Source organism: Pituophis catenifer, unplaced genomic scaffold (genome assembly GCF_029215685.1).
Source record: "Pituophis catenifer annectens isolate HBS135680 unplaced genomic scaffold, rPitCat1.0.hap2 SCAF_15, whole genome shotgun sequence".
NCBI classification, from domain to species: domain Eukaryota; kingdom Metazoa; phylum Chordata; class Lepidosauria; order Squamata; family Colubridae; genus Pituophis; species Pituophis catenifer.
Genome location: NW_027256895.1, coordinates 4109127 through 4136403, shown reverse-complemented (window position 1 = coordinate 4136403; position 27277 = coordinate 4109127). Strand labels below are relative to the sequence as shown.

Below are 27277 nucleotides of genomic sequence, written 5' to 3'. Positions count from 1 at the left end.
GTGGGAGCGTACTGGTCGGTGGGAAGCTATTGATGGTAGTAGGCGGTCCCGTAAGTAACCAGGTCCCAAGCCATGGAGCGCTTTAAAGGTGGTAACCAGAACCTTGAAGCGCACCCGGAAGACCACCGGGAGCCAGTGCAGCTCGCGCAGGAGAGGTGTTACATGGGAGCTCCATGTTGCTCCCATAACCACCCGCGCGGCCGCACTCTGCGCCAGTTGGGGCCTCCGGGTGCACCTCAAGGGGAGCCCCATGTAGAGAGCATTACAATAGTCCAGACGAGAGGTGACGAGGGCATGCATCTTGACGTGCTGACAAAGAGATTGGAGAGCCATTTGTCCAGAATGGCGTAGGGCAGTGATGGCTAACCTTTTTGCCATCGCGTGCCAGAGCGGGGGAAGCACGGGGGTGGGGTGGGGTCGCGCGTGCATGTGCCCACACCCATAATTCTATGCGCCCCACCCCTGCACATGTGCGCGCAAACCACCCCGTTCCCCCCGCTCCTGGCCCACGATGGCCCTGTGGGCCTGTTTTATGCTCTCCCCAGGCTCCAGAGCCTTTCTAGGAGTCTGGGGAGGGCAAAAACGGCCTTCCCCACCCCCCATGGAGGCCCTCTGGAAGCCGGAAACGGCCCATTTGCCAACTTCCGGTGGGACCGGAAGTCCCGTTTTATGCTCTCCCCAGGCTCCAGAGCCTTTCTAGGAGTCTGGGGAGGGCAAAAACGGCCTTCCCCACCCGCCCGGCCTGGAGGCCCTCAGGAGGGTGGAAACGGCCCATTTGCCAACTTCCGGTGGGACTGGAAGTCCCGTTTTATGCTCTCCCCAGGCTCCAGAGCCTTTCTAGGAGTCGGGGGAGGGCAAAAACGGCCTTACCCACCCACCCACCCACCCCGGAGGCCCTCAGGAGGGCGGAAACGGCCCGTTTGCCAACTTCCGGTCCCACCTCCTGTTCCTCTCTCACTCCTCCTCCTTTTTAAGAAGAGATTGGACAGCCATTTGTCCAGAATGGCACAGGACAGTGATGGCAGAGAGAAAAATGGGCCTTCCCCACCACCCCCGAGGCCCTCCAGAGGCAGGAAATAGCCTGTTTCCCTACTTCTGGTGGGCCCAGAAGGCCCGAAAATCAACTGGCCGGAGCTGAGCTCGCGTGTCCACCGATATGGCTACACATGCCACTTCCAACTCTGTGGTTGTGTTATTTTGTTATTCATCTTCTGATGTTCTTCAACCTGGATTCTCCACTAGCGAGGTGAAACTCTCGGTCGTGACGTATCTCACCAACACCATTGTGGAGGAACTTCTGGAAGAGTTGTATTACGCTCACAAGAACCTGGTAAGTAAGGATGATCTCTAGGGTGTCCCAATGACTCACATCCCTTCTTTCCATGTCATAATTTCATTCCGATTTGCAGCCTGGTATCTCAGCTGATCAGAACACCCAGTTGACTTTGTTTGGACTGGGAAGCTAAGCAGGGTTGGACTTGGCTGGTAAATTGGATGGGAGACATCCGGAAGTCCTAGTATTGGCAGTTGAACCCCTCGATGCAGGTAGGCCTCGACATACAACCCTTTGTGGAGTGACCGTTCGAAGTTACAACGGCGCTGAAAAAAAAGACACTTATAACCAGTTTTCACACTTAACGACCGTTGTAGCACCTCTGTGGACATGTGATCCAAATTGAGGCGCTTGGCCATTGGCTCGTATTTACGACGGTCGCAGTGTCCCAGGGTCATGTGATTCCCCTTTTGCAACCTTCTGACAACGGGGAATCCAGATTCACTTAGTAACCGTGTGACTAACTTAACAACCACAATGATTTCACTTAACGGTGGCAAGAAAAGTTGTAAAATGGGGCAGATTCGCTTCACAAATGTTTCACTTAGCAGCCAGTTTTGGGCTCCATTATGGTTGTAACTCAAGGACTACCTGTACTTAACGACCACAATGGAGCCCAAAATGTGTGTTGTTAAAGAAATTTGTTTTGCCCCGTTTTACGACCTTCCTTCACACAGTTGTTAAGTGAAGCACTGCCGTTGTTTGGTAAGTAACACGGTTGTTAAGCGAATCGGGCTTCCCCATTGACTTTGCTTGTCAGAAGGTCGCAAAAGGTGGACGCTGCGAGCGTCATAAGTGCGAACCAGTTTTTCAATCATCCGAACGTAAATTACATAACCGCAAGGATGCTGCCACGGTCATAAGTGCGAAATGCGGTCACAAGTCACTTTTTTTTTTCGGTTGTCACTTCAAATGGTCACCAAACAAAAGTCGAGGACTATGTTGTATTATTTATTAAATGCTTATTTAAACCTTTTCCAGCAGGAGACAGCAAAGAGCTACCGAAGAAAAAATATGAATGCTCTGCTGCCCTCTAGTGGCCACTGGAATATTTTTTAAAAAAAAATTTTTTACAACCCAGAGAGGGTCACCTTAACCAACAAGTACTCATCATCATCTTCTTCATTTAATGACCTCATAATCCCTTACGGAGTGGAGTCTGGGCAACTGAATGGAGCCAGCAGAGTGTTTTTTACTGGCCGGATGCCCTTCTTGTTGCCGATCCTGAGTTTTGTTGAGCAGATAAATTCCCATTGTGCCCAGAGAGAGGAATATCTGCCTCTACCTAGGATCGAAGCTAACCGCTTTCGTCTTCCGTCCCTTACCTGTTTCCAACCCCAGGCCCAGCACATAACCCATCTCCACCGGCTTTCGGAGAGTCAGGACAACCTCATCCTTCCCGAACATCTGGGGAAACCCCAACTCCAGGCCCCGAAAGATTTCACCGATCACGAACTCGATTCCAACATCGTAAGTGGTCCCAGGCTGATTCCGGCGAAGACCCTCATTTTAGCAAGTCCTGCCTTGTGTAGATTTTGAGTGACGGTGGGACCGACATTAGCTCTCCGTTGGCTCCTATTTAAAATGAACAGTTGTTTAAATAGGGGAGAGTGGCGTGCGGCGGCAGCTAAAAAAGCCAACACAATCCTAGTGTCAGGTTTGGAGGTGGTCTCAAATAAATTGCATTTCAAACAAAGTCTTTGATGAAAAACGACATTCTAACTCCGACTCCATCGCAGCCAACACTGACTTCCAGACCCAAAACCCTCCCTTTCCGTTCCCCACTCCCCTGCACTCATTGCCCATCTTCCAAGTCACTCTACCCCTAATCTACTGCTCCAGCTCAAAGGAATTTCCCCCCTCCCATCCCATCTCCTAGGGGATATTATCTCCAGGGAAAATAAGTTGGTGAAAAGTCAAACGTTTCTTTCCAGATGCCTCCGCTTCTCCTTCTTATGTCAGCACTAGAGTAAATGCAGCTTGAAGTGCTGACACCTAGGCTACATTAACAGAGGGATAGAATCATGATCACGTGACGTGTTAATATCACTTTATAATGTCTTACTAAGACCACGTGTTGAGTAATGCATTCAGTTTTGGTCACCACCATGCAGTGGTGGGATTCTAATAATTTTAACAACCGGTTCTCTGTCCTAATGACAGGCTGGGTGGGCGTGGCCATGGTGGGCGTGGCCATGGTGGGCGTGGCCATGAAGTGTGACAGGCAGCACTCGGCCTCCTGCACCCCCCTGGGAGCAAAAATGGGCCGCGTGGGGGGACACGCCATCTCCCCCCCTGCACCCCGTTTTGGGCCTACGAGGCCTCCCTGCAGCCTTCTGGGAGTGAAAACAGGCCACGGGGGGAGGCCACGCCGCACCCACCCCCACACCTAAAAAAGGAACATTTTGAAGCCTTCTGAGTCTGCAAAGGTAAGTAGACCAGTGGGGGGAGGGGAATCCGCTGTGCCACGCAGTTTAGATTAGCTAGAAAGCAGAAAATCCGACGATTCTAGCTAATCGAAATCGTGCTTCGCAGCTGATCTTCGCCCAGCTGATCATCGGAAATACTGGTTTGCCCGAACTGGTAGCATTTTTTTCTTACCGGTACGCCCAAACCGGTCCGAACCAGTAGCATTTCACCCCTGAAAGCACCTGAGGGCAGGACGAGAAGCAACGGGTAGAAACTAATCAAGGGGAGAAGCAACTTAGAACTAAGGAGAAATTTCCTGACGGTTAAAACAATTAACCAGTGGAACAACTTGCCACCAGAAGTTGTGAATGCTCCAACACTGGAAGTTTTTAAGAAGATGTTGGATAACCATTTGTCTGAAATGGTATAGGATCCCCTGCTCAAGCAGTGGGCTGGACTAGAAGACCTCTAAGGTCCCTTCCGATTCTGTTATTCTATGTTCTCTCCTGCAGGACACCATGGCTATCAAAAGACAGAAGAACTGCCGCAGGATCCGGCCCGCTTCTGCCTTTATTAGTGAGTGCAACAACGAGTTTCCCAGCCACTGTTCTTAAATCCATACAGGTAGTCCTCGACTTACGACCATTTGTTTAGTGACCGAAGTTACAATGGCACTGAAAACAGTGACTTTGGACCGTTTATTCACACTTACGACAACTGGTTCATATTTATGACGGTCCCAGGGTCACGTGATCCCCTTTTGCGACCTTCCTGACAAGCAAAGTCAACGGAAAAGCCAAATTCACTTAACAATAGTGTAACAACTACTGTGATTCACTTAACAACGGTGGCATGAAAGGTCGTAAAACGGGACAAAAACACGTGTTTCACTTAGCAACATAAACTTGGGGGCTCCATTGCAGTCATAAGTCGAGGACTGCCTCTATCCAGGCAATGAAAAAGGGGTTTCAACCTTAAAACTGGCTTTATTTTGAGGGCAAAGCAGCTGCCCGCATCCCAAAAAGTTTTCTTTTGGGCAAAAAAAAACCCCAACAAAAACCGCCTGTTGGATATCCTTTCAATGCGATTCCCCGAACGACCGTCGTAAAATCGAATCCGGTCATGGGGGTGCCTTGACTGCAATGACTTAACGACGTCTCTCCATTTGTAGGTGGATCGGAGCAGGACAGTGACTTGACAGCTGCTAATCTGAACTCTCCACTGGGGTGGATCTCTCTGGTTGGCAACCCACCGTATTCCTATTCGCACAGTGCCTCCTTCGACGGGCTTTTCGATCTGCCCACGGAAGGGAGTCGGCTCGAACACCGGACGTGCGGCAGACCCCGGCCGCCTCGCTCGACTCGGTTCCGCTCCAGCGTGAGTAGCTTGTCCAAAAGATCTCTTTCCCGGTCCTTTTTTTTTTTTTTTTGAATCGATCACCGTCACTATTCTGAAACAGCTCCCCGAACACGACAAACCCTCTGACGTGAACTCAAAAGATTCCTTTCATTTGGAGCGCCGGCAGCCCCGATAAAATGTTGCGCTCTCACCGCAGGCTAACAAGTCCGTCTGTCCGTCCGGAAGATGAATAGTTGTCTGCCACACCTATTTTCTCCGCCCCCTGCCTTTTATCCGCAGAGCTAGGGTGGGGCTTCGCGAGCAGCGGTGACTATTCCGTCCCGAGGACCGGCCCATAGATTTCCATTGCTCTCCTCTCCTCTGCCTTTTGCTCATCTGCACGTCAGGCACAGGACCCAGCTGTTCCTCCTCTTCCTCATCAGCCGTCTCCAAACCTGGGGGCTGTTGACTTTCCATCTGAGGGCTGACGGCCGGCCCAGGCTGCGCCTCTGTTTTTCTCTCTCTGACAGCTCCATTCCCGCTTCCCCCTCGGAGCTCTCAGGTTGCCTTGATGCTGACCCCGACTCCCACGCCTCCTCCTCCTCCTCCTCTGATTCAGCCGGTGGAGGGGCCAGCGGGCGACAGGCCACAACAGTTGTTTTTAAAGCCTGAGAAACTTAGATGCTTTCCTGAGCTTTTGTTCTCTGTCCGTTATACAGCTCAGGGCTAGGCTTCCCCTTATCTCAGCCATCCTTAACTTTTGGGGCACCGGGAACCAGTTACATGGAGAGGGGTTTTTTTGTGGACCGGAGGGGACGTGGTTTCACATGTTGCCTGTATCCCGCGGATGGGGCTTCGCTTCTTTGCGCGGCCCGGTTTTTGGCATGCCGCAACCCGGTGCCGATCCACCGCCCGCAGTTGGGGACCCCTGTCTTATCTGATTGTTCCCTAGGAAGGATCTCTTCCCCCATCTTCCACATACCATGACAGGTAATCCTCGACTTACAACAGTTTGTTTAGTGACCCTTCAAAGTTACAACAGCCCTGAAAAAAGTGACTTCTGACCGGTTCTCAGACTTACAACCACTGCAGCGTCCCCGTGATCATGTGATTTAAATTCAGACCCTTGGCGACCGGCGTGTATTCATGATGGCCGCCATATCCCGGGGTGACGGGATCCCCTTTTGCGACCTTCTGACAAGCAAGAATCACTTAACAACCATTTTCCTCTGAACAATTCCAGTGATTCGCTTAACAACGGCGGCAAGAAAGGTTGTAAAATGGGACAAAAAACTCACTTCACAACGGTCTCGCTGAGCAGCAGAAATTTGGGGCTCAGTTTTGGTCATATGTCAAGGACAACCTGAACAGTTTCTCAATCCAACTGTTTTCCTTCTCTTTTATTTACAGGTTCTTCTTAATTCCATTTCCGTCTCCCCACCCACCTGCCCCACTCTATCTATGGCAGGGCTGTCAAATTTAAGGTCCGGGGGCCGGATCTGGCCAGTGGAGTGCTTAGACCTACATCGTAGGGCTGCCCTGGAAAGAGTTGGCTTGCTGTCAGGGTTCCGACGGATGCCCTACTTAAATCATGAGCCTCGAGCCAGTTCCCAAATGAAGCCAACTCTGACCCCACATAATTCACGGCCCCAATCATCACCCTGCTTCCCGCCTCCCCCCAGGGTGTGTCATCAATCACATTCACCAACGGAACAATTTCGTGGGTTGTAGACATCATTCCCCTCCAGCCACTGTGGGTAACCCTGGGAGACAGCCTTGAGAAAGATATGTCTGGAATGTGCTCCTGTCTTTGGCTGCTGTACTGCTTCGTCGGTTTCCCATTCCCCTTGTCTATGACAACTCAAGAGCAGGGCAAAGATGCTTTGTGAGTTGATATAAGGAGCGGCTCATGGTGCCTCTGCCAGCAAAAACAGACCTCGCAAGGGCCGTGTGCCCCCTCCCCCCACCCCCTCGAGCTCCATTTTCTCTGGCAAAGGGTTATAGGAGGCCGTCACAGCTGAAAACAGAGCTTTAAGAGCCTGTTTTTGCTGGCAGAGCGCTCGGGCCTCCACAGGCGCCCCCCCAACACAAGTGACATCATGCTGGCCATGCCCACCCTGGCCACACCACGCGCCCCTCCCCCCAGCAGCTCAAACACAACCCTGAGGAAATCAATGAAATTGAGTTTGTCATCCCTCGTCTATGAGAAGAATTAACCGATCCAAGTGCTTTTCTTCTCTTTCAGAACCGAATTTTTCGCTCCCTGGAATCCAGAGAACAGGAGAACGGGTTGGGGCCCAGACTGGATGAGGGTCTCGAAGAATTTTTTAACCGGAGAGTTCTGAGCAACACCATCAGGTGAGCCGAGGGAGGTTCTCCATCGGGCAGGGTTGACGTCATTCAATTAGGCAAGGAAAAACCAAACGTACAGGTACGGAATAGGTGGTACCTGATTCAATCGCAGGAACGGCGAGAGGGATCTTCAATCCCTAGGTAGAGGCAGATATTTCTCTCTCTGGGCACAATGAAATTATATCTGCTAAATAAAACTCCGCATTGGCGACAGGAAGGGCATCCGGGCAGTAAACACTCAGCTCCATTCAGTTGCCCAGACTCCACCCCGCAAGGGATTATGGAGTCGTTAAAAGAAGATAATGATTTGTTTGTTCGTTAGTTCATTCATTGAGTGGTGTGGTGGCCTAGAAGCAGGGGTGAAATCTTACCGGTTCGGACCGGTTCGAGCGAACCGCTAGGGATTATGGGCATCAGTTCGCCGAACCGGTAGTAATTACCGCTCCTTGGCCCCACCCACGCCCTGCTGCAGCCTGTCCCTTTTAAGGTTGTCCCCAGGAGGGAGTGGGACGGTGGGGTGGGGGAGCAGCTGGAATGGAGACAGGAAAATGGGGAAGGGGATTTTCCTGCCTGTCATCCATTCCTCAATCTCAGCACAGACTGAGGGAAGGATGGTAGGCAGGAATATTCCCCTCCCCATTTTCCTGCCATTCGCGACAAGGAGAGGCTGGGAGGGGAGGGGCCGGTAAGGAGCCCCTCGATGTGAGTGATGTTGAGTTGGCCACGCCCACCCAGTCACGTGACCTCCCCCCAACAAGAACCGGTAGGGGAAATTTTTTAATTTCATCCCTGCCTAGAGGTGGAGCTCTCGCCTCACAATCAGGAGGCTGTGAGTTCGATCCTAGAGAGAGAGATTTCTCTCTCTGCGCACATTGAGAATATATATCCGCTGAATGTAACTCCGCACTGGTGACAGGAAGGGCATCTGGCCATTAAAACACTCAGCTCCATTCAGTTGCCCAGACTCCACCCCGCAAGGGATTATGAAGTCATTAAAAGAAGATAATGATAAGTACAGAAGAGAAAGTCTAGGGGGGGACATGATAAATGTATTCCAGTATTTGAGGGGGGGCCCACAAAGAAGAGGGAGTCAAGCTATTCTCCAAAGCACCAGAAGGCAGGAGAAGAAGCACTGGATGGAAACTCATCAAGGAGAGAAGCAACCTAGAACTAATGAGGAATTTCCTAACAGGGAAGACAATTAACCAGTGGAACAGCTTGCCACCAGAAGTTGTAGAGGCTACGTCACTGGAGGTTTTTAAGAAGAGATTGGGCGACCATTTGTCTGAAGTAGCATAGGGGTTGCCTGCTTTTGAGCAGGAGGTTGGACTAGACGACCTCTAAGGTTCCCTGCAACTCTGCGATTCTGTCTTTGCTGACATCAGCCTGGAAGAAAAGCAGCTTCCAATTTAGTCTTCAGGGTTTTTCTTTGGCTATATCCCTCATGCAGGGTTTGCAAGTAGTCCCGGACTTACAAATAGTTCGTTTAGCGACCGTTTGGAGTGACGACGTCGCTGAAAAAAGTGACTTATCCCCGCTTTTCACACTTAACGACCGTTGCAGCATCCCCAGGGGCACGTGATCAAAATTCAAATGCTTGCTGATTGACTCCTACTTAACGACGGTTGTAAACGTGATCCCTTTTTGCGACCTTCTAACAAGCAACGTCAACGGGGAGCCAGATTCTCTTAGCAAGCTAACTTTAACAACAGCAATCGTTCTCTGAACGACCGTGGCAGGAAAGGTCGTGAAATGGGGCAAAAACTCACTGAACCCCTGTCCCGCTTAGCGTTAGAAATGTCGGGCTCCGTTTGCGGTCGTAAGTCGAGGACCGCCTATATACACCTTAACATTTCTCTCCCTTCTGTCTTCCCCAACCACTTCCCGCTATCTTAGTTCCGCCGTTTCTCTCCCGCGCAGCTATCCACGGATCTCGGAGAGCTGTGGGGTACGGCCGGGCCTGTCCGATTCCCTCCCACCACTTCAAAGGAAGAGGAAAAAGGGGCTCTTCCATTTTCGCCGATACCGCAGCATCAAGGGAGAGCGGGATCCCGATGACCTGCCCCCCAATCCCCCGCCACCGCCCCTAGGTGGGGAGGATCCGAAACCCCTGATGTACTCGGTCGCCCACGAGAAAGAATGGAAATTGGACCAGGATAACACGGGGGGATCCATGCCCCTTCCAGGAATGGCGGTCGTGGGAGCGCCCGGTAGCGGGGTGAGAGGCCTCCCGGGCCGTTCCAAACAGGTAAGGAAATTTACTTCCGGGGGGGGGAAGGGTTGGGACGTGGAAGGTTACACCCAGGCAGGAATGGCCAACACTCCGGAAGATAGGCTTAAGATACCGAAGAATCTTGACAGACTTGAACATTGGGTGTTATCTAACAAAAATGAAATTCGACAGTGAAAAAAAGGAATGTTCTACATTTAGGCAAGAAAAACCAAATGCACAGGTACAGTATAGGTCAGTGATGGCGAACCTTTTTGCCATCGCGTGCCAGGAGAGGGGAGGGCGGAGTAGGGTCGCGCGCGCATGTGCCCACATGCATGCACACGCAACCCCACCCACCCCCGCTCCTGGCACATGATGGCCTCGTAGGCCCGTTTTTCTTTCTTACCTGGTTCCAGATCCTCTCTATGCATCTGGGAAGGGACAAAACAGCCTTTCCCACTCCCTTGGAGGCCCTACGGAGGCTGAAAGGGCCCATTGCCCAACTCTCGGTGGGACAGGAAGTGACATTTTTTGCTGTCCCCAGCCTCCAGAACCTCTCTAGGAATCTCTAGGAGCCTCTCTAGGAGTCTCTGGAGGCTGGGGACAGCAAAAAACTTCACTTCCTGTCCCACCGGGAGTCAGAAAATGGGCCCTTTCAGCCTCCGTAGGGCCTTCAAGGGAATGGGAAAGGCTGTTTTCGCCCTTCCCAGATGCACAGAGAGGATCTGGAGCCAGGTAAGAAAGAAAAAACGGGCCTTCCCCACTCCCCCAGGCCCTCCAGAGGCAGGAAACAGCCTGTTTCCCTACTTCTGGTGGGCCCAGAAGGCCCGAAAATCAGCTGGCCGGCACGCGCATGCGCCCCAGAGCTGAGCTGGTGTGCCCATTAATATGGCACACTAATATAGAGAGGAGCCCCTCTCTATGAGAGCGTACCGGCCGGTGGGAGGCTGTTTGTGGTAGTAGGCGGTCCCGTAAATAACCAGGTCCTAAGCCATGGAGCTTAAAGGTGGTAACCGCTTATGTCAATTTTGATGAAAAGAAGGATTGGGGGTGATACGATAGCAGTCTTCCAATATTTGAGGGGCTGCCCCAAAGAAGAGGGGGTCAACCTATTCTCCAAAGCACCCGAGGGCAAGAGAGGAAGCAACGGGTGGAAACTAATCAAGGAGAGAAGCAACTTAGAACTAAGGAGACATTTTCTGACAGTTATACACTAAGGGAATTGAATTTCCTTTCCTTCCGAAACAAGATTTCCACTCCCGATTCCGAGAGGGCCCCAACGGACGCCCGGAGGACCGAGTTGCTACAGCCGTCACGCGTCCAAGGAGTAGCGCTGCCGGGAATGGAACGGGCTAAAGGTTGGAGTTTGGATGCTAAACTGGAGGTAACTCGTCCGTCTGATTCTGGGAACGGGGGGGAAACACGGAGGGCCATTGCAGCAATCCTAAACTGCATTAACAGAGGGATAGGATCAAGATCGTGTGACGTGTTAATGCCACTTGATAAGGCCACACTTGGAATGTGGCATTCCATGATCCTGTTATTCTTGTCCGCGGCACGTCACTCATCAGCTTTCCTCCTTGGGTAGAGCGTCGAAATGGAGCAGAGGATGGGAAGCTTACGGGAGCAGCAAAGAAGACGATCTTCGGATGACACAGGTAGGCAGAATTATCCAAGCTTCCCAGCTCGTTTCCACACATCTCCCCCTTCCCCTTACGAATATGAGTCTGGGGGCATCGTGTGGCCAAAGGAAGCTCTTTTCGAAGCACAGGTGACTTCAAGGGGTCTGCGGCTTAAAATCGGGGATGTGAAAAGAAGGAAGTGCTCTCCTGAGGGGTTCTTTTCTAAAATGAATGTTCTATTTATTTGTCCTCCCTTTTTTTTTTACTTTCTGAGTAATTCAAGTGGCGAATGTACTTAATACGCTTTCCCGCGCCTGTTTTCCCCACAACAACCTTGCGAGGTGGGTTGACTTAGAGAGAGAGCGAGGGACTGGACTGGACCAAAGCCACCCAGCTGGCTTTTGTGCCTAAGGCGGGACCAGAACTCACTGTCTCCTGGCGATTGGCCTAACGTCACCCAGCTGACTTTCACGGCTAAGGCGGGGCTAGAACTCACGGTCGCCTGGTGATTGGCCCAACATCAGCCAGCGGACTTTTAGGCCTGAAACAGGATTAGATTAGAATTCACCGTCTCCTGATAATTGGCCCCAAATCACCCAGTCGGCTTCATGCCTAAGGTGGAACTAGAACTCACTTGTCACCTGGCGATTGGCGCAAAGTTGCTCAGTGGGCTTTTATGCCTAAAACAGGACTAGACTAGAACTCACCATCTCCTGATAATTGGCCCCAAATCACTCACTTGACTTCATGCCTAATTTGGGACTAGAATTCACTGTCGCCTGGTTGATTGGCCCAAAGTCACCCAGCTGGTTTTCATGCCTAAGGCAGGACTAGAACTCCCAGTCTCCTGGTGATTGGCCCAAAGTCACCCAGCTGGCTTTCATGACTAAGGCAGGACTAGAACTCCCAGTCTCCTGGTTGATTGGCCCAAAGTCACCCAGCTGGCTTTCATGCCTAAGGCAGGACTAGAACTCCCAGTCTCCTGCTTGATTGGCCCAAAGTCACCCAGTCGGCTTTCATGCCTAAGGCAGGACTAGAACTCCCAGTCTCCTGGTTAATTGGCCCAAAGTCACCCAGTTGGCTTTCATGCCTAAGGCAGGACTAGAACTCCCAGTCTCCTGGTGATTGGCCCAAAGTCACCCAGCTGGCTTTCATGACTAAGGCAGGACTAGAACTCCCAGTCTCCTGGTTGATTGGCCCAAAGTCACCCAGTTGGCTTTCATGCCTAAGGCAGGACTAGAACTCCCAGTCTCCTGGTTAATTGGCCCAAAGTCACCCAGTTGGCTTTCATGCCTAAGGCAGGACTAGAATTCCCAGTCTCCTGGTTAATTGGCCCAAAGTCACCCAGCTGGCTTTCATGCCTAAGGCAGGACTAGAACTCCCAGTCTCCTGCTTGATTGGCCCAAAGTCACCCAGCTGGCTTTCATGCCTAAGGCAGGACTAGAACTCCCAGTCTCCTGCTTGATTGGCTCAAAGTCACCCAGCTGGCTTTCATGACTAAGGCAGGACTAGAACTCCCAGTCTCCTGGTTAATTGGCCCAAAGTCACCCAGCTGGCTTTCATGCCTAAGGCAGGACTAGAACTCCCAGTCTCCTGGTTGATTGGCCCAAAGTCACCCAGCTGGCTTTCATGCCTAAGGCAGGACTAGAACTCCCAGTCTCCTGCTTGATTGGCTCAAAGTCACCCAGCTGGCTTTCATGACTAAGGCAGGACTAGAACTCCCAGTCTCCTGGTTGATTGGCCCAAAGTCACCCAGTCGGCTTTCATGCCTAAGGCAGGACTAGAACTCCCAGTCTCCTGGTTGATTGGCCCAAAGTCACCCAGCTGGCTTTCATGACTAAGGCAGGACTAGAACTCCCAGTCTCCTGGTTAATTGGCCCAAAGTCACCCAGTTGGCTTTCATGCCTAAGGCAGGACTAGAACTCCCAGTCTCCTGGTGATTGGCCCAAAGTCACCCAGTTGGCTTTCATGCCTAAGGCAGGACTAGAACTCCCAGTCTCCTGGTTAATTGGCCCAAAGTCACCCAGCTGGCTTTCATGCCTAAGGTAGGACTAGAACTCCCAGTCTCCTGGTTGATTGGCCCAAAGTCACCCAGCTGGCTTTCATGCCTAAGGCAGGACTAGAACTCCCAGTCTCCTGGTTGATTGGCTCAAAGTCACCCAGCCGCCTTTCATGCCTAAGGCAGGACTAGAACTCCCAGTCTCCTGGTTGATTGGCCCAAAGTCACCCAGCCGGCTTTCATGCCTAAGGCAGGACTAGAACTCCCAGTCTCCTGGTTGATTGGCCCAAAGTCACCCAGTCAGCTTTCATGCCTAAGGCAGGACTAGAACTCCCAGTCTCCTGGTTGATTGGGCCAAAGTCACCCAGTCGGCTTTCATGCCTAAGGCAGGACTAGAACTCCCAGTCTCTTGATTTCTAGGACAGCTTGTGATATTGTTTGATATTTGTTGTTGTTATTAAATCCACACAGGGCAAAGAGGATGGAGGCCTCACCCTCCCCTGCAGAGCACCAAGCCAAGCTTTGCCACCATTCGGCGGGCAGAAGCCAGCTGGGATATCGGTGGGTAGACATTCCTAGAATTGGCCAAGTTTTGGCTGACGTTTGAGCAAGTCTGGGCCCAAAATGACATCTTGAGGCCCAGTTAAACCGGTATTTTTCAACCTCAGCCATTTTAAGACCAGTGAACTTCAACTCCCAGAATTCCCCAGCCGGGAACGCTGGGAATTGAAGTCCACTGGCCTTCGAATGGCCAAGGTTGAAAAACCCTTGTACTATAGAAATGGGATAAATTCAGGGGTGGACTGCTGGGGGTTCAAAGGGGTTCGGGAGAACCCCTAGCTAAGATTCTGTGCAGTTCGGAGAACCCCCAAATCCCACGCCTGGCTGGTCCTGCCCCTCCCCGGAGTCCCCACGCGGCCCGTTTTGGATGCAGGTAAGTGCAGGCAGAGGCTCAGGGAGGACAAAAAACGGGCCTACCGGAAGCTCGCCTCCAGAGGGCCTCCGGAGCCTGGGGAGGCCGTTATCACCTTCCCAGAGGATAAGGATAAGGATAATTTTATTTCTATACCCCCCCTCTCCCAAAGGACTCGGGGCGGTGTACAGCCAGATAAAAACACAATACAAATATCACAATTTAAATTTTAAAAAAATCGTTAAAAGTATTACATTTAAGGCCAATGAACTAAAAAACCCAGAAATTGAAGAATTCCAAATTGAAAACTCAATTTATGAAGCTAGCCCTGCCTGTCGGAAGAGCAGGGTCGTCAGAGCACAGCGGAAAACTCGGAGGTCAGAGATCTTGCGTATGTCCGGGGGCAGTTCATTCCAAAGGGCAGGGGCTCCCACAGAGAAGGCCCTCCCCCTGGGTGTCGCCAGCCGACATAATTTGGCCGACGGCACCCTGAGGAGACCCTCTCTGTGGGAGCGAACTGGACGGTGGGAGGCTATCGGTGGCAGAAGGCGGTCTCAAAGGTACCCATGTCCTGAGCCATGGAGCGCTTTAAAGGTGGTAACCAACACTTGAATCGCACCCGGAAGACCACTGGGAGCCAGTGCAGCTCGCGCAGGAGGGGTGTCACGTGGGCGCAACGGGTTACACCCATAATTACCCGCGCGGCCGCATTCTGGACCAGTTGGAGCCTCCAAGTGCTCTTCAGGGGGAGCCCCATGTAGAGAGCATTACAGTAGTCCAGCCGGGAGGTAACAAGGGCGTGAGTGACTGTGCGCAAGGTGTCCCGGTCCAGAAAGGGACGCAACTGGCGAATCAGGCAAACCTGATAAAAAGCCCCCCTGGCCACGGCCGTCATACGCTCTTCTAAAGACAGCCGTGCGTCCAGGAGGACACCCAGATTGCGAGCCCTCTCTGAGGGCGGGGGGTAGAGATTCACCCCCTATAGACAGCGATGGCGTCAGCTGACTATACCGGGACGCGGGTAGCCACAGCCACTCGGTCTTGGAAGGGTTGAGTCGGAGCCTATTTCTACCCATCCAGACCCGTACGGCCTCCAGGCAGCGGGACATCACGTCAAGGGCATCATTGGGGTGGCCTGGGGTGGAGATGTACAGCTGATGTACCCTCACCCCCAAAACCACGGATGATCTCACCCAGCGGCTTCACATAAATGTTGAACAGAAGGGGCGAGAGGACCGACCCTTGCGGCATCCCCCCAAGCGAGGCGCCTCGAGGTCGACCTCTGCCCCCCTGCCAACACAAACAGAGGCTCGAGGAACGCCCCCCGTCCCGCCGTGGTACAGGAGGCTGACTATGCCACGCCCACCCAGCAACTGGGCAGAGACCCCCTTGCTAAAATTTTTGAATCCCACCCCCTGGATAAGTTTAGGGGGGCGGGAAATCTGGTAAATGATGCGGCTGCTTTAATTATCCAGCAAGGATGATTTCTCCCTTTCAAAGGAGTTGCACAGCTCAAAATGGTGGGAGATCTCGGGTTGCATCGTGCGGACCTACATCGCAGGTAGTCCTCGACTTACAGCAGTTCATTTAGTGACCGTTCGAAGTTACAATGGCACTGAAAAAAGTGACTTACGACCATTTTAAACAGTTATAACTTGTGATTTCTACTACCGGTTCTCCCAAACCATTCCGAACTGGCTGAATACCATCGCTGGTTAACACCTTTGAAGCATCCCCGCTGTCAGGTGATGAAATTCAGATGCTTGGCAACTGACTTGTATTTATGACGGTCGCACCGTCCCGGGATCCCGTAATCCCCTTTTGCAACCTTCTGACAAGCAAAATCAAGGCGGAAGCCGGATTCATGTTGTTCCTAATTTAACAACGGCAGCGATTCACTTAACAACTGTGGCAAGAAAGGTTGTAAAATGGGGCAAAACTCACCTCACAACTGTCTCGCTTAACAGCAGAAATGTTGGGCTCGATTGTGGTCATATGTCAAGGACTACCCGTATTCAGAGCATACTATAGACAGTCCTTGGCTTACGACCGTTCATTTAGTGACCGTTCGAAGTTGCAACAGCACTGGAAAAAGGGACGTATGACCGTTTTTCACACTTACGACCATTGGGTCGCGTGATTAAAATTTGGACATTTGGCAACTGACTCGTATTTATGACGGTTGCGGTGCCCCGGGCTCCTGCTGACAAGCCAAGTCAACAGGGAAGTCCGATTCACTTAATAACCATGTTACTAACTTAGCAACTGCAGTGATTCACTTAACAACTGCAGCAAGAAAAGTTGTAAAATGAGACAAAAGTCACTTAACACCTGTCTTGTTTTACAACATAAAATTTGGGGCTTGCAAAAGGGGATCACGTCACCCTGGGACCCTGCAACCGTCATAAATACGAGTCAGTTGCCAAGGATAAGAATTTTTACTACATGACCACGAGGATGATGCAACAATCATAAGTGCGAAAATTGTCATAAATCCTTTTTTCCGGTGCCGTTGTATCTTTGAACGGTCATTAAATGAACAATCTTAAGTCGAGGACTATCTGCAGAATTACAGGTAGTCCTCTACTTAACGACCACAACTGAGCCCAAAATCGATGTTGCTAAGCGGGGGGAAAAATGTGAAGCGTATCTGTGCCGTTTTACAAACTTTTCTCGCCACCTTTCTGAAGTGAATCACTACTGTTGTTAAAGGAGTAACAGGGTCGTTAAGTGAATCTGGCTTCCCCATTGATTTGGCTTGTCGGAAGGTTGCCAAATGACTCCTGAACTGTTGTGGTCCGCCAGCAGCCTGCGGAGCTGGCAGCTGAGTCGGACAGTGAGGAGGCTGGGGAGGACCATGGGCCAGTCCTGGAGCCTGGGGAAGGCTCGGATGAGGGCTCTACGTCGGAGGCAGAGATGGGGCCCAGGGCTGTCTGGGAGTGATGCACGGACTCCGGAGCCCACAGAGTCGGACAGCAGAGAGGCAGAGGAACAGGGGGAGCCTGTTCCTAGTGCACGCATGCGCAGAGCTGCCAGAAGGCAAGAGCAGCTAAAGCAAAAGGGACGACTCAGGAGTAAGGCCAGGAGATGATTGGCCCCTCTCATAAGGCTTAAAAGAGAAACAAAGGCGTTTTGGCCTTTTGCAGTTGCTAACTCTGTTTCCAGTCGGCATCTCTTGTTTGTTCTGAACTTCATGGGGCTTTGCCAAGTAAGGCCTTTGGCAGGGTGTCAAAGAAGATAAAGGCTGGTGATCATCCCAAAGGACTTGTTTTGCAACTAATTGGGTCTCAGCTGGGAATGAACGTAATTCTCAGCTGTTACAATAAAATAGGTTTGTCTGGGACTAATTGTGTATTGTAATGACTCAGTAAGCCTAGGTCACAACATGAACTATGCCACCGTCGTAAAGACGAGTCGGTGGTCAAGCATCCGAATGCAAATCACCTGACTCTGGGGATGCTGCAACGGCCATAGGTGTGCAACAGGATCCTAAACTGCTTTCTTCAGTACCGTCGTCACCTCGAACGGTCGTAAGTCAAGGACTATCTGTAGTCCAAATTAGTTGAATGAATTCTTGGTAGCTAATGGATTCTTTGTTTGTCTTCTCCCAAATCTGCAGCTGAAGAGAGCTCAACCCGGGAATGTGGGGGCAAAGACCCCCTGAGAGACCACCCCCTTGAAGAAAAGCAGATGGGGGCTGACGAGAGGGGCATGATGGGCACACCAAATTCCGAGAAGGACCGACTGACGACACCAGCCGGTGCAAAGCAACAGGTATTTTTGAATTCAAGGGGCTGGAGAGAATTATCTTGGGGCTCGGGGCTTGAGGGGTGTGAAGCAGGGGTGGGATTCTACCAGTTCAGACCAGTTCAGGCCAACCGGTTCGCTCTGACAATCAGCTGGGAGTGAACCGGTTTGCTCCAATGATCAGCTGGGAGCAAACCTGTTTGCTCTAACGATCAGCTGGGAACAAACAGGTTCACTCCAATAATCAGCTGGGAGCGAACTGGTTCCCTCCGACAATCAGCTGGGAGCAAACCGGTTCCCTCCGACAATCAGCTGGGAGCAAACTGGTTCCCTCCGACAATCAGCTGGGAGCAAACCGGTTCCCTCCGACAATCAGCTGGGAGCAAACTGGTTCCCTCCGACAATCAGCTGGGAGCAAACCGGTTCCCTCCGACAATCAGCTGGGAGCGAACTGGTTCCCTCCGACAATCAGCTGGGAGCAAACCGGTTCCCTCCGACAATCAGCTGGGAGCAAACTGGTTCCCTCCGACAATCAGCTGGGAGCAAACCGGTTCCCTCCGACAATCAGCTGGGAGCGAACTGGTTCCCTCCGACAATCAGCTGGGAGCAAACCGGTTCCCTCCGACAATCAGCTGGGAGCGAACTGGTTCCCTCTGACAATCAGCTGGGAGCGAACTGGTTCCCTCCGATAATCAGCTGGGCCTGCCCACCCGCCCCTGCGCTTTATTTACCTATATCTTCGCAGCTGATTAGCGCTGCAGAGCGGATTGCCGCCCCTCATTTGTTCTAATTCCCTAGCACTAACGCGGAAGGTGATTTTTCGTTCAATTGCGCACGCACGCGTACTGTGCATCTGGTGCGATTGCACGCAAAGCACGCCATCGCCAAACCGGTTGTTAAACTGGTAGAATCCCACCATTGGCGTGAAGGACCACAATTGAGAATGGAACAACCATTGCTAACTAAGCAAGTCGGTTTTTAAGACAGTCATGCCCAATTTTACTACAGGTACTGTAATCCTTGCCGTACAACAGTTCATTTTAATGACCATTCAAAATTCAAATTTCAATTCAATTCAAAATTCAAAATTTGTGATCAAAATTCAGACACTGGGCCACTGACTCGTATTTATGACGGTCACAGTGTCCCGAGGGAGGGGTTCACGTGATCCCTTTTTGCGAGCTTCGGACGCACAACGTCAACGGGGAAAGCCAGATTCACTTAACAATTGGGTTACCAACTTATCAACTGCGGTGATTGACTTAACAACTGTGGCGAGGAAGGTCATAAAATGGAGCAAAACCTGCTCAACAAATGTTTTCGCTTAACAGAAATTTGGGGCTCAATTGTGATCGTAAGTCGAGGACTACCTGTACTTTTCCGCCATAGTTGTTCAGTGAATCATCCCAGTAGGTGACTCATGCGGTCATTAAGCGAATCCAGCTTCCCTTATTGCCTTTGCCACTTGGGGAGGTCACAAATGGCAATCACATGACCCCAAGGTTCTACGACGGTCATAAATACAAGCTGGTTAACCAAGCACCCAAATTTTGAACGTGCGACCACAGGGATGATGGTTGGAAGTGTGAGGAACAGGTCATAACTTGCTTTTTTCCAGTGCCGTCATCACTTCGAGCAATCACTAAATGAATGGTTTATGGTGGGCTTGGGGATTCTGGGAGTTGAAGTCCTCAAGTTGCCAAGGTTAAAAGACCTTGCTCTGGAGGTTGAAAACTACTATTCCCGGCATTGCTGGCTAGGTTTTCTGGGAATTGTAGTCCAGTAGTCCGGAAGCTTTTTTTTGCCAAACGGCTGAGAAATTTCTATTTTTTTTCCCGTCCTTTCATATATCCATATCTTCCACTTTCACTTCTCAGCAATTCAGGGATCTCTCTTCCACGCCACGTCCTCCCAAGCCGGTTGCCCTCCCCAGGGGCCGGAAGACCCCCAGCCAACCAGAGAGAAGTCGCAGCAACGAAGAAGGAAGCGGAGTCATTCTAGAAGATTCCTGCACCTTCCCTCCCGTCGCTCAACCCCGGCGTAGACCCAAGGAGCAGGAAAACGAAGGTGAAGAGACGCCGAGGTCTTAAAGACAAGGTCTCGATTTATATGACTAAGATCCTGGATTAACCGATAGAAGAATTCCAAAAGGCAGGAGTTGGAATAATAGCATTTTCTCTGTGGTACAGTTAGCCCTCGACTTACGAAATTTCCACTTGCTAAGCGAGACTGTTGTTAAGTGAGCTGGGCCCCATTTTTATGACTGTTCTCGCCACAGTTGTTAAGCGAGTCACTGCGCTTGTTAGGTTAGTAAGATGGTTGTTAGGTGAATCGGGCTTCCCCCGTTGATTTTGCTTGCCAGAAGGTCGCAAAAGACAATCACGTGACCCCGGGGATACGGAATCCGTCATAAAGACAAGCCGATTGCCAAGCATTCAAATTTTGTTCGCGTGAACACAGGGACACGACAATGGTTGCAAGTGTGAAGAATTGTCATAAGGACTTTGTTTCAGTGATGTTGTAAATTTGAATGGTCACTAGACAAATTGTTGCAAGTCGAGGATACCCGTATAGGAGAGAGAGAGATGGAGAGATACAATACTGACAGTCCTCAACTTACGACCACAATTGAGCCCCAAATTTCTGCCGTGAAGTGAAACATTTGTTAAGTGAGTTTTGCCCCATTTTACGACCTGTCTTGCTACACTTGTTAAGTGAATCACGGCAGTTGATAAGGGAGTAACAAGGTTGTTAAGTGAATCTGGCTTCCCCATGGACTTTGCTTGTGAGAAGGTCACATAAGAGGATCACATGACTCCGGGACACTGCAACCATCATAAATACGAGTCATTTGCCAAGCATCTTAATTTTGATCACATGATCATGAGGGTGCTGCAAAGATCATAACTGTGAAAAATGGACATAAGTCACATTTTTCAGAGCCGTTGTAACTTCAAACGATCACTAAACAAACTTGTAAGTCGAGGACTACCCATATTATTTATTAAACAATTATTTAAACCTTTTCCAGCAGGAGGCAGCAAAGAGCTACAAAGGAAAAATTATGAATGCTCTGCTGCCCTCTAGTGGCCCCTGGAATTGTTTGTGTTTTTTTTTCCCCACATCCCAGAGAGGGTCACCTTAACCAACAAGTTCTCTCTGGGGCTCAGGACTCTCTGATGCTCCTCTTTCCATTCCAGGGGAACCCGAGGTGGGACGGAAGACGGCGCCTCTCAAACCAAAGAGAACACGGAGGGCACAGTCCTGCGACAAGCTGGAGTCTGATCGGGGACGGAACCTGGGATCTGGAGGTAAGGTAGGGTTGGCATTCCCACGCTCGTGGGATCCAGAAAGTGTGTGGGGGGGGGAAACATTCGGAGCGAGGAGCAGCGAAGCTGTAGGGAAGGAGTGACAGAAAACCGGGGGCGGAGTCAAAAGAGGAATTAGCCTAGAACTGTGATGGCGAACCTATGGCACGCGTGCCACAGATGGCACGCGGAGCCATAGTAGTGGGCATGCCAGCTCAGCTCTAGGGTGCATGCGCGCGCCGGCCAGCTAATTTTCGGGCCTTCTGGGCCCACCAGAAGTAGGGAAACAGGCTGTTTCCTGCCTCTGGAGGGCCTGGGGGCGGGGTGGGGAAGGCCCGTTTTTCTTTCTTACCTGGCTCCAGATCCTCTCTGTGTATCTGGGAAGGGCGAAAACAGCCTTTCCCACTCCCTTGGAGGCCCTACGGAGGCCGAAAGGGCCCATTTCCCGACTCCCGGTGGGACAGGAAGTGACGTTTCTTCCTGTCCCCAGCCTCCAGAGACTCCTAGAGAGGCTCCTAGAGACTCCTAGAGAGGTTCTGGAGGCTGGGGACAGCAAAAAATGTCACTTCCTGTCCCACCGCGAGTTGGGAAATGGGCCCTTTCAGCCTCCTTAGGGCCTCCAAGGGAGTGGGAAAGGCTGTTTTCGCCCTTCCCAGATACACAGAGAGGATCTGGAACCAGGTAAGAAAGAAAAAACGGGCCTACCAGTCCATCATGTGCCAGGAGCGGGACGGGGGAGAGGGTTGCGCACGCATGCGTGTGGGCACATGCGCAAGTGACCCTCCCCCGCCCCCCCCCCCCCTCCTGGCATGCGATGGCAAAAAGGTTAGCCATCACTGGCCTAGAATCTCTACGTAGCCGCAAATGAACTTCATGGTTAGTGGGGAAGATTCCTGCGCATGGACTTTCAGCAATGAAGCAGTTAAATTGAACCTTCGCATTGGGTGTGACTATTGGCACCTGACAAAAGCTTTTTGTAGGAAACAAACTGGGTTGAACTGGGATGAGCGGTACTGGTTTGCTTGGTGAAGGGAAAAGCCCTCGGTGCATGCTTTTGTTTGTATAGGTAGTCCTCGACTTATAGCCATTCGTTTAGTGACCATTCGATATTACAACAACACTGGAAAAAAAGGGACCGATGACCTCTGTTCACACTTAACGTCCGTTGCAGCATCCCCAGGGTCACATGACCAAAATCCGGCCGCTTGGCCACTGGCATATATTTATGACGGTTGGTGTGCTGATTCCAGTTTGTGACTTATTAAGCCAGATTCGCTTAATAACCAAGTTATCAACTGAACGGCAGTGATTCACTTAACGAGCGTGCTAAGCAAGGTCGTCAACTGAGCCACGTTCACTCCACTGTCTCGAAAATTTGGAGCTCCATTGTGGTCGTAGGTCGAGGACTGCCGGTACGCCTACGTATATTGCGAATATTTGTGAATCTCCGTGAAACTTGGCGAAAATTTCGTAAAACTTTGTATCACTTATTCCCCGGGAAGTCGGAAAGATGAGGCTCACCAGGGAAGCCACCGGCTCACGCGGGGAATCCCACAGCGATTGAAGAGGCGAGCTTTTCGGTGTCGTGACCCTCCCCTCGAACCCGGTTTCCCCCCCCCCGTCCCCCGGTTAACTCCATCTCTCTCTCCTTTTCTCCCCTGCCTCAATTTCCCCCCCAGGTGCCAGTGATTTCCCTCTGCCTGACCCACCTCCTCCTCCCCCTCTACTCGACCCGCCTGGCTGGAAATCTCGCCCCGCTCTTCCTCCTCCTCCTCCTCATCTCTTTCCAGCAGACCGGCATGGGGGTAGGTATAGATGACCTTCGGGGGGGAGACCCCCAAGGTGGGGGGGATCGCTCCGATATTTCTCTCCTTTGATCGTCTTTTCTTTCCCGCAGGAGGTCCCAGAACTGGGGCAGAGTGACCGAGAGAGACTCCTTCCCGGGGGGGGGGTTTGATATCGAGACGAATCTCCGAAAACTTCCCACCGTCTGGCAGGAAGACCGAGGGGGAGGGGCAAACCTTGGGGAGGGTCTCCTCCAAGCTGCCCCTCCCCCCCAAAATATAGAGGTGTCCGGGCTCCAAAAAATGGAATTCTTTCATTTGTTCCTTCCTTCCATTTGTGCCTCTTTCTTCTCTTGACGTTTTTGGTCAAAAGCCCACCCCCTTTCATGCCTGGGGGGGGCGGGGGGGGAAATCTCATCCCACCCCCCGATAAAAACAACAAAACCACAAAATATTCTCCCTTCCCACCTGTCCCGAGGGGGGGGGACGGACGGATGGACAAGCCCCCCCTTCTCTTAGTCCGCCCGCTTCCCCGAATCTCTTTTTTCTGGACCCCGATTTCCTTCTCCCCCCCCATCCTGTGTCCCCCCCCCCATCCTGGTGGTCCCGAATTTCAAACCTGTCCCCCCCACCTCACCCCCACCCGCCATCCTTGGTCCCTCCGCCGTTTATTTTCAGCTTGTATAAAAGAAAAGAGAACCGTAATAAATTATATATGGACGTTTAAAAAAAAAATACCTTGAGTCCTGGGCTGTTTTCTCCTAGGAAAATACGACCTTCGGCCCTCGCATTTTTGGGGCGATTCCCACCTGACTCAGAGGTCGTAGAGCGATACAGATAGTCCTCGACTTACGCCCATGCATTTGGGGACGAAGTTCGAAGTTACAACGGAAACCCTGGAAAAAAGTGACGTAGGACCGTTTTACACGCTTAATGACCATTGTAAAAATCCCGACAGTCACGGGATCAAAATTCAGCCACTTGGCGACTGACTCGTATTTATGACGGTTTCAGTGTCCCGGGGGGTGGGGTGTTACGTGATCCCCTTTTGCGACCTTCGGAGAAGCAAAGTCAACGGGGGAAGACAGGTTCACTTAACAACCGTGTTCCTAGCTTAACCATGGTGGTGATTCACTTAACAACTTGTGGCCAGAAAAGGTGGAAGGAAGGAAAGAAGGAAGGAGAGAGATAGGGAAGGGAGAAAGGAAAGATGGGGAAGGAAGGAAGGAAGGAACGGAAAGGAAAAGAAAGGGAAGAAAATGGAGGGAAGGAAGAAAGGGTAAGAAGGAAAAGAAAGGGAAGAAAGTGGAGGGAAGGGAGGAAGAGAAGGAGTGGGAGGGAAGGAAGAAAGGAAAAGAAAGGGAAGAAAATGGAGGCAGGGGAGGAAGGAAGAAAGGGAAAAAGAAAAGAAAGGGAAGAAAGTGGAGGGAAGAGGAAGGAAGGAAGGGGAGGAGAGAGAAGGAAGGAAAGAAGAAAAAAGGGAAGAAAATGGAGAAAGGGAAGGGAGGAAGAAAGGGAAAGAGAGAAAAGAAAGGAAAGAAAATGGAGGGAAGAGGAAGGAAGGAAGGAAGGGGAGGAGAGAGAAGGAAGGAAAGAAGAAAAAAGGGAAGAAAATGGAGAAAGGGGAGGGAGGAAGAAAGGGAAAGAGAGAAAAGAAAGGGAAGAAAATGGAGGGAAGGAAGGAAGAGGAGGAGTGGGAGGGAAGGAAGAAAGGAAAAGAAAGGGAAGAAAAGGGAGGCAGGGGAGGAAGGAAGAAAGGGAAAGAAAAGAAAGGGAAGAAAGTGGAGGGAAGGAAGGAAAGGGAGGAGAGGGAAGGAAAAAAAGAAAAAGGGAAGAAAATGGAGGCAGGAGAGAAGGAAGAAAGGGAAAGAGAAAAGAAAGGGAAGAAAGTGGAGGGAAGGGAGGAAGGAAGGAAGGGGAGGAGAGGGAAGGAAGAAAAGAAAAAAAAGAAGAAAATGGAGGGAGGGGAGGGAAGGAAGAAAGGAAGGGAAAGAAGAAAAAGGGAAGAAAATGGAGGGAAGGAAGGAAGGAAGAGGAGGAGTGGGAGGGAAGGAAGGAAGGAAAAGAAAGGGAAGAAAATGGAGGGAGGGGAGGGAAAGAAGAAAAAAATAGGGAAGAAAATGGAGGGAAGGAATGAAGGAAGGAAGTCTGGCAAGAAAGGCCATAAAATGAGGGAAAACTCACTTAACGACTTTCAACTTCGATACATCCAGATCAATATCTTGCAAAACTCCTTTTTTTTTCATCTGGATTGAGAAGGAAGCTTTCAGATGGTGGACACTTCATCAAGGAAAAAAGATGAAAAATGTTTGTTTGTGTGTGTGTGTGAGAGAGAGAGAGAGAGAGGGAGAGAGAGGGAGAGAGAGAGGGAGAGATGGGGGGGGATGAGTGGGTTTCCAGGCTCCATGACCTGGAAGGAAGGGAGAAATGGATAAACGGATCTGTGATATTCCTAGTTAGCCAGCAGATGGCAGCAGTGGTGCTGCAGAAAGATCTGGCTGAGACCATCAAGTTGAGAATTTTATTCTGGCTTTTCCCATTCTTGTTTTCTTCTCTCTCAAATCTCTGCTTTCCGGCACCTTAACTCGTTTGCCCTTCAAGCTTGTTTCCTTTCCTTCCTTTCCTTCCTTCCTTCCCTCCCTCTCATCTCCTTCTTTCCTCCCTACACCCATCTCCTTCTTTCCTTTCTTTCCTTCCTTCCTTCCTTCCCTTCTTTCTTCCTCTTCCTTTCCTTCCTACCTCACTTACTCTCTCCCTCCCCTTCTTCCTTCCTTCCTTCCTCCCTTTCCTCCCTCCCTTCCTTCCTTCCCTCTCTCCCTCACATCTCCTTCCTTCCTCCCTACACCCATCTCCTTCCTTCCTTCCTTCCCTTTCTTCCCTCCCTCCTTTCTTCCTCTTCCTTTCCTTCCTACCTCACTTACTCTCTCCCTCCCCTTCTTCCTTCCTTCCTCCCTTCCTTTCCTTCCTTCCTTCCCTCTCTCCCTCACATCTCCTTCCTTCCTCCCTACACCCATCTCCTTCCTTCCTTCCTTTTCTTCCCTCCCTCCTTTCTTCCTCTTCCTTTCCTTCCTACCTCACTTACTCTCTCCCTCCCCTTCTTCCTTCCTTCCTTCCTCCCTCCCTTTCCTCCCTCCCTTCCTTCCTTCCCTCTCTCCCTCCCATCTCCTTCCTTCCTCCCTACACCCATCTCCTTCCTTCCTTTCTTTCCTTCCTTCCCCCCTCCTTTCTTCCTTTCCTTTCCTTCCTACCTCACTTACTCTCTCCCTCCCCTTCTTCCTCCCTTCCTCCCTCCCTTTCCTTCCTTCCTTCCCTCTCTCCCTCACATCTCCTTCCTTCCTTCCTTTTCCTTTCTTCCCTCCCTCTTTCCCTCCCTCCACTTCTTCCCTTTTCCTTCTTTCTCTCCTCCCTCCCTTCCCTCTTTCCCTCCCTCCCATCTCCTTCTTCCCTGCCTCCCTCCCTTTCTCCCTTCTTTCCTTCCTTCCCCATCTTTCCTGCCTTATCTCTCTCTCTCCTTCCTTCCTTCCTTCCTTCCTTCCTTCTTTCGACCTTCCTTGCCACAGTTGTTAAGTCAATCACCACAGTGGTTAAGTTAGGAACATGGTCGCTGAGTGAATCTGTCTTCCCCATTGACTTCGCTTGTTTGTAAGATCAACAAAAGGGGAATCGGATGACTCGGCCTGGGCGAAGGCAACCATCATAAATACGAGTCGGCGGCCCAGCGTCTGAATTTTGATCCCGTGACCACGGGGAATGCTGCAACGGTCGTTAAGTGTGAAAAACGGCCCTCGCGTCACTTTTAACAGTGCCGTTGTCACTAAACGAGCTGTTTATAAGCCTGTATTTATTCGTGGAATATGGAACATGATGATGATGATGAAATAAAAGTTGGGGGAGGAAAAAAAATTTTCAACGTTGGCAATCCTGAGCCGACATGAGGGAGAGTTGCAGTCCCTCGCCGGGGAAGGAAAAGCCCTCTGCACATGCTCAGAAATAGTCTCTCCTGACCAAAAACCTGCCTGAGCTCAGTCATTGAAAACAGTTGCGGAGACAAAAGCTTTCTGGAAGATTCTCCGCTTCGCCTCCCGAACAGAAATGGGACTGGATGTACAAGCGGAAGATGTCCGCCCCCAAAACCAGCAGCCCGTGCCAAACGCCCCCCCCCTCCTCCTCCCTTCAGGCCCTGCATTCGATTCCTCCCCCTCCTCCGGCTGATGGCAATGCCGGGAGGGGCATCCTTTAGCCAGATAAAGACCGGCTAGG

The 27277-nt window shown here is 51.2% G+C and overlaps 1 protein-coding gene across 1 annotated transcript in view; it reads left to right on the top strand.

The window, feature by feature from the left end:
* Nucleotides 1-23156, top strand: part of CARMIL3 (capping protein regulator and myosin 1 linker 3) — a 64016-nt gene extending 40860 nt beyond the window's left edge. The window contains exons 28-41 of the mRNA XM_070954533.1: nucleotides 1243-1330; nucleotides 2675-2803; nucleotides 4255-4318; nucleotides 4914-5119; nucleotides 7326-7438; nucleotides 9329-9680; nucleotides 10894-11028; nucleotides 11233-11302; nucleotides 13737-13826; nucleotides 17798-17952; nucleotides 19803-19992; nucleotides 21096-21236; nucleotides 22913-23038; nucleotides 23131-23156. Coding sequence (XP_070810634.1) covers nucleotides 1243-1330; nucleotides 2675-2803; nucleotides 4255-4318; nucleotides 4914-5119; nucleotides 7326-7438; nucleotides 9329-9680; nucleotides 10894-11028; nucleotides 11233-11302; nucleotides 13737-13826; nucleotides 17798-17952; nucleotides 19803-19992; nucleotides 21096-21236; nucleotides 22913-23038; nucleotides 23131-23156 — 1885 coding nt within the window. The remainder of the gene's footprint in view (nucleotides 1-1242; nucleotides 1331-2674; nucleotides 2804-4254; nucleotides 4319-4913; nucleotides 5120-7325; nucleotides 7439-9328; nucleotides 9681-10893; nucleotides 11029-11232; nucleotides 11303-13736; nucleotides 13827-17797; nucleotides 17953-19802; nucleotides 19993-21095; nucleotides 21237-22912; nucleotides 23039-23130) is intronic.
* Nucleotides 23157-27277: the final 4121 nt, after the last annotated feature.